The sequence below is a fragment of the Sminthopsis crassicaudata genome, chromosome 1 (genome assembly GCF_048593235.1).
Source record: "Sminthopsis crassicaudata isolate SCR6 chromosome 1, ASM4859323v1, whole genome shotgun sequence".
Lineage (NCBI taxonomy): Eukaryota > Metazoa > Chordata > Mammalia > Dasyuromorphia > Dasyuridae > Sminthopsis > Sminthopsis crassicaudata.
The window spans coordinates 526,852,912-526,869,585 of record NC_133617.1 but is presented as its reverse complement, the minus strand read 5'-3'; the positions used below and the strand labels follow the sequence as shown (position 1 = coordinate 526,869,585).

Genomic DNA, 16,674 nt, shown 5'->3' with positions numbered 1-16,674 from the left:
TACAAATGAAGGTAGCCTAGCTATACCAGACTTAAAACTATATTATAAAGCAGCAGATATCAAAACCATTTGGTACTGACTAAGAAATTGAGTAGTTGATTAGTGAAATAAGTTAGGTTCACAAGACCTAATAGTCAGTGACTATGGTTATTTAGTGTTTGACAAACCTGGAGATCCTGGCTTTTAGGTTAAGAACTTCAATTGCTAGGAAAATTGCAAATTAGTATGGCAGAAACTAGGCATTGAGCCATACCTAACACTTTATAATGAGATAAAGTTGAAATGGGTTCATGATTTAAACATAAAGAGTTAGACTTTAAGCAGATTAGAAGAACAAAGAATAATTTATCTCTCAGATCTGTGGAGAAGGAAGGGATTTGTGGCCAAAGAACCAAGAGTCTGTATCCCAAAGAGATTGTAAAAAAGGGAAAAGGACCCATATGTGCAGAAATGTTTGTGGCAGTCCTCTTTGTAGTGGCAAGAAACTGGAAGCTTGTTGCGATACAGGAGCCACCTGCCAGTGGCTGCTGGAGTTCTCTCAAACCTGTAGAATGGAACTCTTCATATGAGAGGAGGATGATGATACAAGGAGACTGAGAGGCAGTTGCGTTCTCTGACCTCTCTCCTCTTCCTCTTGCCTCCAATTGATTTCATTTCCAATCCACAAGGAACATCTGTGTTAGTAAAGGCTGCTTTGCAGCTCCTTTAAGTGTTGTGATTCACAGTAGAGGCTCTCAGAGAATTGACCTGCCTCTTCACTTAGGCAAGTGAAGTCACTGGTTTTTGTTTTTTAGGAGTGTGCTTATTTTTCCCCCACAGCATGGTCAAGTTTATGCATTAGCTGTTGTCTGAGTTCACATGCTAAGAAATGCAAACAGCACTATAGCAGGTGTTGAAGCTTGTGCGATGTCATGGAGGCAAACTTTCAAACAGAGGAGAAGATTGTAATCAGAACAGACATTTAAATCTCATCAGTCTCCTGGCTTAGCCCTTTGATGTGTTGGCCCATTTTATTATTCGGACTAAAAAAGTCTTACTGGGTCTCTAATCCCTTTCCTTCCCTGCGGGTTACCGAAGAAACTCTAGGAGGATCCTACTCACAAACAGCTCTCAGACACTGCTGCTTCTTTGTTGTGTTTCTTATGTCCCACGTTCGGGCGCCATAATGTAGTGTGCTTTCTAGAGTCCCTGTTTGGGTGCCAAAATGTAGTGTCCAGGCTAGTGCTTTGGAGAATCTTGGGACTAGCCTCGGTTTTAATGGAGGAGTGAAGTAGGCAGGAGAGCTGTCAGGATGGTCAAGGATGGAGTGTCCTTATTTCAAGTCCTCTCAGCCCTTAAATACCTCAATATGATTACATCATTACAGCACACTAAGCAGGTGTTAACTATAGTAGTATATCACCACAGCATACTGTGCAAGTGCTAACTATAAGCACTGCCTCTCTTTACAGTAAGTATCCCCTGCAAGGGATACAGGTAGTCATACTCTCCATGACTTCTCAGGAAGGATGAGAAGCACCAAAGGGAGATGGGGAGCCAAAACAGATATTGTCAGCAGGTTCCCTCTGAGCTGAAGGATCTTATACCTTATCCAGAATTCCCCCACTATCTGCCCTCTACAGAAACTGAATGGATATCCATCAGTTGGGGAATGACTGATTAAATTGTGGTTTATGAATGTTATGGAATGTTACTGTTCTGCGAGAAACGATCAGCAGAATGATTTCGGAGACCTGGAGAAATCTACATGAACTGATGCTAAGTGAAGTGAGTAGAACCAAGAGAACATTGTACACAGCAGCAAGAAGATTGTAAGATGATAAATCCTGATGGATGTGGCTCTTTTCAGCAATAAGGTGATTCAGGCTAATTCTAATAAATCTGTGATGGAGAGAGCTATCTGCACCCAGAGAGAAGACTGTGGGAACTAAGTGGATCAAAATATAGTAATTTTTACTTTTTTTGTTGTTGTAGGCTTTTGTTTTTGTTCTCATTTTTTTCCTTTTTGATCCTATTTTTCTTATGCAGCATGATAAATGTGGAAATATGTATAGAAGAATGTATGTACATTTAACATATATTAGATTTCTTGCTATCTAGAGGAGGGGGTCTGTGGGAGGAAGGGAGGGAAAAATTTGGAACACAAGATTTTGCAAGAGAGAATGTTGAAAATTATACATATGTTTTGAAAATAAAAAGCTTTAATAAAAAAATTAATTCAGTTTGTTGACTGAAAGGTTACTACTGAGGCTGAAGTTTAAATACTTGGCCTTATAAAAAACTACCTTTTATTTAAGCACTCAGAGCCAGAGTTCATTGTTATCCTTCTCCTTGAATGTTAACCTTTTATTGTTGTCAGTTTAAAAAAAAAAAAAAAACTACACAAAACTTTAGAAAATCAAAGAAGCTTTTAAGCAAGATGTAGTTTCCCTGTTTTTCTCTTTGAATTCAATTTATTGTTGCTTTTGCTTTGTTTGAGATCATGACTACTACCCCTGCTTTTTTTTTTTTTTTTTTTTTTTTTTTAAGTTCAGCTGAAGCATGACAGATTTCTACATCGGACCCTTATGCTTACTCTCTGTGTGTGTTGCTCTGCTTCAAGTATGTTTCTTTTAAATAACATATTGTAGGACTCTGGTTTTTAATCTATTTGCTTCTGGTTTTTAGTTGAGATCATCCCATTCACATTCAGTGATGATTACTATGCATTTCCTTCCATCCTGTTTTTCCCATTTATCCTTCTCTCTCCTTTCACTTTGTCCCTGCTCAAAAATGTTTTGCTTGTGACTATTAGCTCCTTGAATCTCCCCTCCCTTCTATCAGCACTTTTCTCTCCTTCTGTTCCTTGTTCCCCTCTTATCCTACCTCCCTGTTAAAGTATATTTCTATATCCTTCAGAGTGTATATGTAAATTCCCTCTTTCAGTCCATTTTGATGAATAAGATTCAAGTATTGTATGCTTCCTCCCTATCTTCCCCTCTATTGTAAAATCTTTCATGCCTTTTTTTTTTTTTTGAGATAATTTACTCCATTCTACCTTTCCCTTTTCTCTTCTCCTAATACACTCCTTAATTTTATTTTTTTTTTAGATATCCCATCATGGTTAACTTATACCTGTACTCTATAATGTATATTCCTTTCAACTGCCCTAATAAGTATAAAGTCTTTAGGAGTTAAAAGTGTCATCTTTCTATATAGTAATATAAACAGTTTAATCTTATCGTTGTCTTTCCTTGTTTTATCTTTTCATGCTTCTCCAGAATCTGGAATTTGAAAGTCACATTTTTTGTTTAGCTCTGGTCTTTTTGGTAGGAATGTTTGAAAATTCTTTATTTTGTTAAATATTCATTTTTTTCCCTTGAAGGATTATACTGTTTTGTTGGGTAGATGATTGTTGGTTGATTATAATCCCAACTCCTTTGCCCTCTAGAATATCATATTCCAAGTCCTCTATTCTTTTCATGTAGAAGCTACTAGATCTTGTGTAGCACTATGATATTTAAATCATTTCTTTTTGACTGTTGCAATATTTTCTCCTTGATCTGGGAGTTCTGAAATTTGGCTATATCATTCCCCAAAGTTTTTGTTTTGGAGTCTCTTCAGGAGGTGATAGGTGAATTGTTTCAATTTTTATTTTACGTTCTAGTTTTATATCATCAGGGTAGTTTTCCTGGGTAATTTCTTTCTCTCTCCCCTTTTTCTTCCTTCCTTTTCTCTCTCCCTCCTTCCTTCCCTCCACCTCCTCCCCTCTCTTCTTGACAGTTTTTTGGCTTGACAGTTGGAGTTCAGTGACTTGCCTAGGATCACATGGCTAATAAGTAAGTGTCAAGGGTCTGAGCTAGATTTGAACTCGGGTCCTCCTGACTTTATGGCTGGTACTCTAGCCACTTAGCCACCTAGCTGCCCTGATAATTTCTTGAAAAATAATTTCATCAAGGCTTTTTTTTTTTTTTTTTTTTTTTTTGATCATGGCTTTCAGATAGTTCAATAATTCTTAAAGTATCTCTCCTTGATCTATTTTTTTGTTTGTTTTCTTCAGTGAATTTTTGTACATCTTTTTCCATTTTTTTTTGTGCTTTTCCAAGCTATTGACTTTTTTTTTTTTTTTTTGTTATTCTCTTGCATCACTCTCATTTCTTTCCCAATTTTTCTTCTACCTTTCATTTGATTGTTAAAATCCATTTTGAGCTACTTTGGGAATTGTTGGTCCTGATACCATTTCATCTTTTTCTTTAAGGTTTGCATGTAGCTGTTTTGACACTGATGTACTCTTCTGAGTTTGTGTTTTGTTCTTTCCTGTCACCATGGTAACTTTCTATGGTTGGGTTCTTTTGTTTTTATTTTTTTATTTTTCTCATTTTTCCAGTCCAATTCTTGACTTAATAACTTTATATTAAAGTTAGGCTCTGCTTCTGGAGTAGAGGGGGCACTGTCCCAAGTTTTTAAGTTTTTAAGTTTTTTGGTTATTGCTCTCCTTGTTTGTGCTCTGGTCTGTGAGGAACTACAAGTATCCTTTTCTGCCCAGAAAACTGTCTCCAGTTCCTGCTCCCCTGTGGCTGTGAGTTCTAGTGTGTTAGTATTTCTTCTTACTGTGGGCCTGGGAGTTGGTACAAGCAAAAACCCTGTGTGGACAATGCAACTAAGATCTGCACTCAATGCATTCCATGGGATGCCTTTAATCTCACCAATTGCTCAGCCCTCTTACTATCGGGGCTAATAGCTTTGAAATTTCTGCTGCATTTGCCCTCAAGGCTGACTGTGCTAGACTGTGCTCTACTCCTATCCTAGTGGGTCAGACCATTCTTGTCAATCTTCTAAGTCAGAAAATTATTTCACCCTGTCCTTTTGTTGGTTCTGCAACTCCAGAATTTGAGGCTTTGGTTTAGGAGGGTAATTTGGGAGAGTACCTCCCTTTATTCTGCTCTTGGCTCTGCCCCTCAAAAACAGGAGTTTTCATTGCAAAATGCTTTTTAGGAATATTTGAGGAATTTCATTTTACATTTTAAGAGTTAAAGGAATAATTGGTAAGTCTTAAATGTGAAAAAATTATATTTCCTTTCCTTCCCCCTGAACGGTATGTAGCAGATGCCTTGATAAAATCCTTGATAAAGCACCATATGAACATCAATTGAAAGCACTAGAGATATTTAATCTTCAAAAAACAAGGCTTAAGAGGGCGAGATAATTGTTTTCAGATATTTCAAAGTTTTTCTCAAAAAGGGATTAGACTTGTTCTGTTTGGTCTCAACCAGGATAGCAAAGGTTGGAGTTACAAAGGTAGCAAATTTAAGTTTGAAATAGGAAGAAATTTCTCAACAATGATAGTTATTAAGCAGGAAGGTTTACCTTGGAAAGTAGCTAATTCTCCTCACAGAAGATCAAACAAAGGCTCTAAAGACTACTCATTGGATTGATATAGAGGGAATTCTCAGTTTAGAATAACTGGAGTAAATTGCCTTTGAAATTCCCTCCAAACTCATTCCATGATACTCTAAAGCTGTATTATTCAGCTTGAAATACTTTTAAGCTTTTTTCCTAATCTAACTAAAATTATAGAAATTCTGAGTTAGCAGGTTCGTAGTAATTGATTATTCCTGAAAAAGAGTCTTTACTGCACGGTACTTGACAGATGGTCACCTTGCTTGAAGATTTCCAATGAAGATTTTAACAGTACAGTTCCATGGCCTGACTTTTGGTATTTAATGATTTGACATTGGATTAAAAGTTGGTAGAGCACAAAGGGAATGATTTTTTTCCTTTTGTTAGGAGAACGACTCTAGAGCTATTCAATTCTCAGCTTTTGTCCTTTGATCACATTTTCAAAAATGTTTTATTTAAATCTTAAAGGTTTTTTAAAAATATCATTTCTTAATGGTCCATCACCTTATATTAAGCAAAATTAAAGAATTCATCAGCTATGGTTGAGAACATACACAGCAAGGATCTGTGATTCTTGAGTTTTTGATCCACAGAGTGAGGATAACTGAAATGTCCCTCCAGTAACATTTATAGCCTGATTTTCTTATCTGGAAGTCTATACCAGTTATATGATTGCACTATACCACTGCAGTCATATAAGTTTAGTGTCTATTGTCCCTATCTCTGGTCCTGCTTTATGCAAACATTTAGCTTTTAGATTTTAACAAATTGCTTTGAACTGAAAAGTAGATAAGGCAAAAAAAAAAAAAATAATAATAAAGCTTTTAGATCATCCTAACATTAGATTCCTCAGATAATTACTAGCTATTGACCCTGGGGAAATCTCTTGACCTTTGTTTACCTTAATCCACTGGGAAAGGAAATGGCAAACCATTCCAATATCTTTGCCAAGAAAATCCCATGGATAGTATTGCCATACTATGGTCCATGGAGTTGTGAAGAATCAGACATGACTGAATGATAAATATTAGCTTAACTAATTAAATTAAAGATCTTTGTCCACTTTAGATGCCTAATAAAATAAAGTTTAGCTTTTTACTTTTTTAAAAATTTGGTAATATCATTTGGATCGTGCTCTTGCATTTAATAGTTGAATATAAAATGTAATAACCTTCTGTAGAGCTAGGATGTTTACAATTCTTGGGGTTATTTATAATTACTGCTCTCTTTTTTCATAGTGGCTAATATAAATCCGTTAAATTTACCTCAATCTTTTAGCTCAACCATTATTTCCTTTTTGTAAGGGGTTTAAGTTCATTTGGCAAATTTGTTGAGAACCTAGCTTTATTTACTAATTCTGGACCTTTGCATCAGTCCTAAAGGTGATATGGTTCATTCCCATGGGTAGATGGAAGTAGCTGAGAAAATGATGATAGACAGGATTCATTCTTGTGGGTCCCTTTTTTTTTTTTTTTTTTTTGGTTATTTTCATTGTAAATATCGAAACATTCATCACACATAAAGACCTCAACACAGTGATATTTTTTGTGTGTGATTAATTTAACCATATCTTTGAAGAAATTTGGGCTTTGCTTTAGAAGTCATATTGTATGGACATAGTACAACATATGGATATTTAAATTTTGTTTTCTTGTACACATAAGTATATGTAGAAATTATCTAATATCTAAACTTTTTTAGATTTTTGAATTTTGCTCCTCAGGTCTCATATGTCTATATTTCTTTAATATTACTACTTATTAGTTTATGTATTTTGTTAACTTCTATTAAGATTATTATTGAGGAGACTCCCAGGGTATTTGAAACAGGAATTATTTTTGAGGCTTTAAGCAAGCTAGAAAATCCATAATATATACATAAATAGGAATTATATTAGCTTAATATAGTGTTGATTCAAAGTAAAGCTTATAGGCTATCTCTTTAGAGGGCTTATCTCTTTACATTAACCTTAGGCACTAGCTATTCACATGTTAAAATTATACTGGATTTAATTGTTTATTATATAAAATATCTCAAATCACACCATTTTGGAAATGGCCAAGGATACATTTCCAAGTCCTGATTATCTTAGCTGGGTATTTAGAGAGCTCTTGGTTATTAAGAAACTTTTTATAGAGACCACATAGATAGAGCAGAACCAAAAACTTTGTATTTTAGTTGTAAATGATGTTTCAGTATCAGACTTCAGCTGAAATTTAAGTGCATGTCCAGCTAACTTGTGCATTGTTATAAATTCAGCTCTTAGTAATAACTTCCTTTTGTTCTCATAGATGGTATTGAGCTCATTGATGCCCTATGTCCTTTAAGAAGAATTTTACAAATTTTACAACATTGGAGCTTATAGTACAGTAGGTAGAATACTTCATTTATGCAAAGAAATATAAAATGATTAGAGAAGTACATTATTCTGCTGTGTGAGTTCCAGGGAAGACCACATAGGAAGTGGCATTTGAATTTAATTTTTAAGGATAAGTAGGTGTGAGAATTAAGACACTAACATTTGATAGAAAGCTGGTTCTGGAGTTAGGAAGCCTTGGATTTTAATTCTGATCAGATGCGGCTTACTTAACCTCACTGGGTTTTATACCTCTGAAAGAAAGATTTGGATTCTAAATTCCTTTACAGTTCTTAATCTGTGATCCTTTGACTTCCACAAATAAAAGATTGTGTATGGGGGGAAGGAAAGATGAAATGCCCGAACAAAGATGCATTTGATAGAAAATAATAAATAGACCATTTTGGTTTTAGTACAAAGAACATGATGGGTAGTAGTAGATTCTGGCTGTTAAGGACCCTGAGATAGACCTCAGCTTTTCTGCAGACATCCATCCCAGTCCTGAAGTGATGGCTTTGTCAGCTTTCTCCTTTGTCTTGTTAACTTAATGTTTCCAAGTATTTCATGATAGAATATTGAAATTAAGAAATATCCAGTGAACAAATTGCATAGCTCAGCCATCCCTGTATGTCCATAGGAAGAGAAGACATAGATATTAGAACTTTTATCTTCTACCAGCAAACCAACACTGTATAGCTTTTGGAGGATAGCAGATAGCTACAGAAAAGATTTTGTTGAGCATTGGGATGAACTGAAATATGGCCCAGAGCCATATTGAAAGTCATAATGCATTTTAACCTGGGATAATTTGATTCTCACGGGTACCCCCTAGAGAACACAAAATTACTTGGAGCATGTTTATTTCTTTTCTACATTCTATAACCTGATATAGGCATTTAACTCAGCACATTGTTTGAAATAAGCATGAATTGGAAACATTTGAGACAAATTAAATACAAGTACTCCTTGAGAAGCTTATGAATAATGGTTGATAGCATGCTTATCAGTTTTGCAGATGACTGCAAAGTTTGAAAGAGGAATAGTTGAGATGTTAGATGAGAATTATGATGTGAATCTAATAATGGAATTTTAATAGGGTTAAATGCAAATCCTTGCATTTGGGGTTTTTAAAATAAATCCACAGTTGCACAAGTATAGAATAGGGAAGGCAGGACTTGACATAGTTCACATGGAAAAAAATTTGGGTCTTTTTGCAGATTGTTAGCTCTGTATGAATCAGTAGTATTAACTGGTAGTGGGATATTAGGCTGCATTTCAAATTCAGTTCAACATTATTTGGTATTCTATTTAAGGCATTGTTTAGAACTAGGGAGGATATATTCAACTTTTAAGACTTTATCTGGGGTTTTGCATCCATGTTTTGGTTTGGTTTTTTATAGATGTTAAATATTATTTTCCTCTTAATAATAGCTTTTTATTTACCAAATGTATGCAAAGATAGTTTTCAACATTTATCCTTGCAAGATTTTTCTCCCTCTGTTCCCTCATCTCCTCTCTTAAACAAGTAATCTAATATATGTTAAACATGTGCAATTCTTTTATACATTTTCCCATATTTATTATATATTACACACAAAAAAAAATCAGATCCAAAAAGGAAAAAAACAAAGAAAGAAAAAAATAAACAACAATAAAAAAGGTGAAAATACTATATTGTGACCAAAATCAGTCTCCATAGCCCTCTTTCTGGATGCAGATAGGTCTCTTCATCGCAAAAGTATTGGAATTGGCCTCAGTCACCCCCATTGTTGAAAACATCCACACCTATCAGAGTTAATCACGTAATCTTCTGTATAGTGTACAAATCTTATGTATAATTGCTGTGTACAGTGTTCTCTTGGTTCTACTCACTTCATCAGTTTATATAAGTTTCTCCAGGCCTCTTTGAAATCTCCTGCTAATTGTTTCTTATAGAACAATAATATTCCATAACATTCATATATCATAACTTATTCAGCCATTTCCCAAATGATGGGCATGCACTCAGTTTCCATAGAATTACATATTTTAAGAAAGACAATGACACACTGGAATATCTTGAAAGGACTAGCAATCGTGTCATCTAGGTTTGGTTTAAAAGTCCAGTCAAAGCAAAGATTTAAAAATCTTTAGACTTCTTTTAGGAGATTTGTTCTTTTTGACTTGGGGGCAGAAATAGGAGTAATGAGTGGAAGTTGCAAAAACATATTTTTACTCGTTAAAACTTTACAATAGAATTTTCCAAAAGTGAAATGGGTTGTTTCAGAAAAGTATTGAGTTTTCCCCCACAATTAGTCTTCACACAGAGCCTGTGATCAGTGTGGGGGGAATATCAATTAAGAGGATTTCTGTTTAGGTCACTCTAAACTCTGAGATTCCATGATTATGTGTGATTGCAACAAAAGACATTAAGTGCCTAGTTTTATTTCTGTTATAGTAAGCTTTAAGTGGACAAGCTTTGTCTCTGACTAGTATTTTCTACTTTATATCCCCTTTAGCTGTCTATCAGCTGGGAAAACCGACAGGTTACAGGTTTTAAAATATAAGACCTTTTGACTTGTTTCCTTCAGCACTTCAGTATTGATCAGTGATCTGATCTTTGAACCAGTGATCTCTTTGATGTAGGTCATTCTTTATATTAGTGCAGTTTGTAACCCATTCATGCTTTCTAATCCTTTGCCTTTCTTTGTCCATATTTTCATATGGGTTTCCATAGAGGCTTCACTTAGTGTAGGCTTTTTTGTATTTTGTGGATATCAATGCATGTAGCATCGGGCTATCTCTTTGCTTGTTTTGGCCACATAACCAGCTTGCCTCCTTTTTTTGAACATTTTTCCTTTGCAATTTTCCACATGCCTGCTTTCTCTTCCTTATGAGAATGACATACAGATAAGAGAGATCCTTAATGAATAGATGAAAAAGGGGCAGAGAGGCAGGCTTTCCTATGTGAAATTCTGTATCAGACCACACACCATTACCATTTTATAATTGACCAAAAGGTGCCAAGAAATACAAGATCCCCTTGTGTTTGTTGTTTCATTATGCCTCCTCCCCCACATTTGAGTTGATAGCACAAAATTCAGCCTTAAAGGCTATCCTCCAAAAAGGCCTTTCTTATGCATATATTAGGGTTACTCAAATGTCCTTGATAAATGCAGTTATAAAGATAACTGTTCAACAACCTTCTTATTATTAATGTCAAATGAGGCATAAAACTGAGAGATGTATACTTGCCCTAGGTATTCACTACTGTCATGGAGTCTGTCCTATGTAAAGGTCCAAATGGAAGAAGGATTCCCTTGAGTTTAATTAAAAAATAGTCTGACTACTGTCTCAGCTGTGTAGTGTCATTATTTTCCATAAGCAATGAGACAGATTCAAGCTTGTGCCTCTATTTCTCTATTCCCTTGCCTTCACTCAGAAAAACTAAAACAATGAGAAAGCTATAGAGGGTTAGAAACCTGCCAGATGTGTTTTTGTTCCAGGATATTTTTGTCCTTTGTAGCTCCTCCCTGCTCTGGGGAGTCTCCACTGCTCTAAGAGCATTGGGGCAGAGAGTGTTGATGAAAAAGTACATCTTTGGGCTGCTGGCCCCCTTTCCTAACTGTTTATCTCAGGAAGGTTCTGTCACTGAGCTGTATCCAAGGACACAAAGACTTTGAATCAGCCAATCACAAAGTCCCCAGGAAAGGGGGAGGTTTCTGAGAACAGTATGCTCTACTAGTTTTCTGCTAAATTAAAGAGGTGAGAATCCACAGTTCTCTCTAGGTCTAAATTTGATGACATAAAACAATCTTTTCTTAAACAGTCATGTATAATTTAGTACTACTGTTAGTTTTAGGAGTTGCTTGTTTAAAACTTACTTGGAGAGTTTGGATGTTAGGAAATTTTAATTTGTCTCTTGGTCTTTATCATCAATTTTTGGTTCCTCTTTATTTTATCTTTTATTCAATTCCAGGCTAAGAGAGAAAATCTTTTGAATTTCTTGCCTTCTTGTCATCACAAAATGTATCTCTAAAGCAAAATTCTTTGGGTTTATTTATGTATTAATAAACATTATTCTAACAGAAAAGTTTCAGCCAATAACTTATCTTAAAAACATAATATGGAGAGTGGGAAACAATATTTGAAAGCCTATGGATTTATTCACCAGTTTTTGCACGCTTGACTAGACTGACAGCTAAATTTGTGTTTGTTCCTGATTTGATAGATTTTTAGTTTACATGCTTTTGCACATTGAAATCTTCAGCTATTCCAACAGATAAAATAAGACAGTAACTGGACTTTTGACTCTCTCTTGCAACATTTATGCTTTATTCTCTCATTAAAACCATTCAAGGTCTTAATGTTGTTTTTTTTTCTTTTAAATTGTATAGGATCATGGATTTTCCTGGACACTTTGAACAAATCTTTCAACAACTAAACTACCAACGACTACATGGCCAACTTTGTGATTGTGTCATTGTGGTGGGGAATAGACATTTTAAAGCACATCGTTCTGTATTGGCAGCATGTAGCACCCATTTCCGAGCCCTTTTTACTGTAGCTGAGGGAGATCAAACTATGAACATGATCCAACTGGATAGTGAGGTGGTAACAGCAGAAGCCTTTGCTGCTTTGATTGATATGATGTATACCTCTACACTTATGCTTGGGGAGAGTAATGTTATGGATGTTTTGTTGGCAGCTTCTCATCTGCATTTGAACTCTGTTGTTAAGGCCTGTAAACATTACCTAACTACAAGGACGCTGCCTATGTCTCCCCCCAGTGATAGAGTTCAGGAGCAGAATGCACGAATGCAGCGGTCTTTTATGCTTCAGCAATTGGGACTGAGTATAGTGAGCTCTGCGTTAAATTCTAGCCAGAGTACAGAAGAGCAACAAACTACCATGAACTTATCAATGAGGAGTAACATAGAACAGCGTACCACATTTCCAATAAGGCGCTTCCACAAGCGGAAACAGTCTTCCGAAGATCGAGCCAGACAGCGCATCAGACCTTCTCTAGATGAGTCCATGATTTCAGATGCAACTCCAGAGAATGGTCAGACAGTGGTTCATACTCGTGAGGAATTTTTTTCACCAGATTCTTTGAAAATTGTGGACAATTCTAAGTCAGATTCAGTAACTGATAACCAGGAAGATAATGCTATCATGTTTGATCAGTCATTCAATGGGCAAGAAGATGCCCAAATGCCCAGTCAATCTGACAACAGTGCCGGGAACATTTCTCAAATGTCTATGGCATCTCAAGCAACTCAAGTGGAAACTAGCTTTGACCAGGAAGCTACTTCTGAGAAAAATGGTTTTCAGTGTGAAAATCCAGAAGTTAGCCTCAGTGAGAAAGACCACATGAGAGTAGTGGTTAAATCTGAACCTTTGAGTTCTCCTGAGCCTCAGGATGAAGTGAGTGATGTGACCTCTCAAGCAGAAGGCAGTGAATCTGTGGAAGTGGAAGGTGGGGTGGTTAGTGCTGAAAAGATAGAGCTGAGTCCAGAAAGTAGTGATCGTAGTTTTTCGGATCCACAGTCCAGCACTGACAGAGTAGGGGACATACATATTTTGGAGGTTTCCAACAATCTGGAACACAAGTCCACTTTCAGTATTTCAAATTTTCTAAACAAGAGCAGAAATAGCACTTTTAGTGCCAATCAGAACAATGATGATAACATTCCAAACACTACCAGTGACTGCAGAATAGATAATGACACATCTTATTTAATAAGTCCAGAGTCAGGACCTACAGGTGGTCATTCCTCTGCTACTGTCTCTCATGTGGAGAATCCTTTCAGCGAACCTGCAGACTCACATTTTGTTAGACCTATGCAAGAAGTAATGGGTCTTCCCTGTGTGCAAACTTCTGGTTATCGAGCAGCGGAACAATTTGGGATGGATTTTCCCAGAACTGGTTTGGGAATACATTCTCTCTCCAGGGCAATGATGGGTTCATCTCGAGGGGGAGCCAGTAATTTTCCAGGTTACCGTCGTATAGCTCCAAAAATGCCAGTTGTGACCTCTGTTAGGAGCTCTCAAATACAAGATAACTCAGCTAATTCCCAGTTGTTAATGAATGGGCCTACTTCCTCCTTTGAAAATGGGCATCCTTCCCAGCCTGGTCCCCCTCAATTGACCAGAGCATCAGCTGATGTTCTATCAAAGTGTAAAAAGGCCTTATCAGAGCACAATGTCTTAGTTGTAGAGGGAGCTCGAAAATATGCCTGCAAAATCTGCTGTAAGACATTTTTGACCTTAACAGACTGCAAGAAGCACATTCGTGTACATACAGGTGAGAAGCCCTATGCCTGCTTAAAGTGTGGCAAAAGGTTCAGCCAGTCAAGCCACCTGTATAAACATTCCAAGACTACTTGCCTTAGGTGGCAGAGCAGCAATCTACCTAGCACTTTGCTCTAATCCTGTTCTTCCCTCTAATCAAAACGAAGTCAATACCAATTTCAAAAGAATTTTTAACAGAACTATTGGCAGATATTTAACACTATTTTGTTTTAGATTTCAGGCTGAACAGTGGCTCTTAAAAGTTGAGGAACTTCTGCAATTAGACATAGGCACTTGTGCTAATAGGTCTTTGAGAAAAATTCAGAACTTGGAAGAAAAGGGATGCAATCCCTGAAACCCAAGTTTTTTCCTTTAGGATTGAGTTAACAGGGAGAAAGTATTTAGTACCTTTTGATCCTAAAAGTGGCACGTTTTAAGAATAAAAAATTAAAGTGCAAATTTTTAAAAAGCAATTTTTGTAAAAATGTGTGAAACATTTAAATAAAATACCTGTACATTTAAGTTTGGTATATTATATGTCTGAACAATAATGCAAAGAGCTCTTAACTGTTACTAATGGCGACTGTGTACCTGTATGGGGAGGAGGCCCTTCAGGATATCTCTGTCTGCCACAAAATGCTTTAAAGTATATTATAAAAATAGTTCTAGGGGTTCAGAATGTACTGTATTTTTTATTTTAGGTTGTCGCAGTAATAGACACTGCGCTATGATGGTGCTGAGTCCATAGCAAGCATTCTTTTGGACTATTAGATGTATATACTTATACAGCAAGATCATTTGGATGTTTGAAAAATTTTTCTTGTTTTACAACAAAATTGTATATGCAGTATGTACTTGTATTGAGTGATAAGTGAAGTACTGTTTCTGTATGTGCTGTTAGCAGTATTTTAACCAACTTGTTATTTCAGATGTTAAAATTCCATATATATATGTATATAGTATATATATATATGGGAGTTTAAAAAGAATTAGTCTTTGTCTACTTCATTCTAATAACTTGTAATTATGTTTTGTGGAACTTTTTTTTAATCAGAAGATGACCTTTTTCAGATGTTAACAGTCAATCTAATCCTTACTATTGTTTAAGAAGCCTCTCCCTGTTTTGTTTTATTTTTTTCCTTTCAGGCTTTGAATATCCATATGTGAACCTTTCCAAACGTGATATTATTTCTTAGTTATGTTCAAAAGTCAATTTCGTATTTGTGGTAAGGGATATGTAATTTGAGAAAAGAGCCAAAATTTTTATTTCATTTCCCTTCAAAAACTCCCCATCTCCAAAGGGCCAAGAAAATGTTTTAAAAAGATATTTCCAGTTTAGGTACAACTTTGCTTTATAATTCACTATTTTCCAAAACTCTGTTTTATAATTTGAGATTTCCCAAACTCTAAAGAAAGGTTAGGCATCTTATAGTGAGTAGTATATAAGACAGTAGCATTTTGTCATTCACCAGTCTCACCACATGCACTGATTATTTTCTCTTTTGTTCTTACTTGCCTGCCTGCCTGCCTGCCTTTCTCTTTGCTTTGTTCTGTGCCTGTGCCTCAGGGCTACCATTTTCCGCCCTGGAAATAGCTCAGCCCTTAGTGATATTCATTCAGAGCCAAAAAACACCACCTCCTAGAGGATCCCAGTGATCTTACTTTAGGGTTTCTTTATTTTATTCTTTAGGGGTATTTATTTCTGTAGTACTTTATTAGGCAATGTATAGACAAGTGAGTTCAGCATACCAGGTTTTTTGGATAAGTTAAATTGAGTATAATTTGGGCAAACACTTCAGAATCATTGTGTTCAGAATAGAATGAATTGACTTAGGGCAACCCTAACATAAGAATCGATCTGAATCTGATGTGTATAATAAATTTCTGTGCAGTTTAATGCTCCTGAAGATATCCTGGTTCTGGATATTGACCTCTCTTAAATAAGAGCTTTGATTCCCATGAAGTAAAGGCAAAAATAAAACCTATCTACGTTAAACTTGCAACACTTGTTTGTTAGTCTGAGAAGGATAAGCTGCCATACAGAGAAGAATGAATATTTCTTTCTGTGAATGGCTATTAAAAATGTAGCTGATTAGGTCTGCACTTAGTTTTTGACTTGACTTTAAGTAGAATTATAACTTAATGAATAAAACATTTCCAAAGATGGTAGACACTATGCCATATCATCAGGGTAATTATTCTGTTTTGTCTTTTGAGGAGGACAAGGATTGTATTAGAAATCTTTTTTTTTTTTTTTTTTTTTTTTTTTTTTTTAACAAATCCCAAACATTTGAGAAGCAGGGTTTCATGTGTATATCCTTACTTTAACATATATGCTGTATAAGGATTAAAAGTCTCTTATCTTAATGAGCATTTTTGGAACTATTAGAAATGTTAGAGGGCTTTCCATTTGAATTTTTTGATGGCATAAATCATTCTGATTGGTTGCCCTTAATTATAAGTTAGCATAAAGAAGCAAAATATTACATGTTTATCAATCCTAAATACATGATTTTACACCCAGTGATAAACTGGTCAAAATACAGTATTTTCAAATAAAACTAGCTTGTCATATTTAGGCAGCATGGCACAATGGATTGGAGTGCTGGTCTTGGTGGCAACACAACTTGGATTTGAATCCCATCTCTGATACTTATCAGTTGTGT

At 35.7% G+C, this 16,674-nt stretch overlaps 1 protein-coding gene across 16 annotated transcripts in view; it reads left to right on the top strand.

Annotated features, from left to right (window-relative positions):
- ZBTB5 (zinc finger and BTB domain containing 5) overlaps positions 1–16,272 on the top strand; it is a 41,375-nt gene extending 25,103 nt beyond the window's left edge. For 15 of the 16 annotated variants that reach the window (XM_074281775.1, XM_074281772.1, XM_074281765.1 and 12 more), the window contains one exon: positions 12,112–16,272. In XM_074281775.1, coding sequence (XP_074137876.1) covers positions 12,116–14,146 — 2,031 coding nt within the window. In that variant the 5' untranslated portion in view covers positions 12,112–12,115 and the 3' untranslated portion in view covers positions 14,147–16,272. Of the gene's footprint in view, positions 1–7,123; positions 11,480–12,111 lie in introns of those variants that run through there. The other variant, XM_074281778.1, reaches the window with a different exon arrangement.
- The last annotated feature ends 402 nt before the right edge of the window (positions 16,273–16,674 follow it).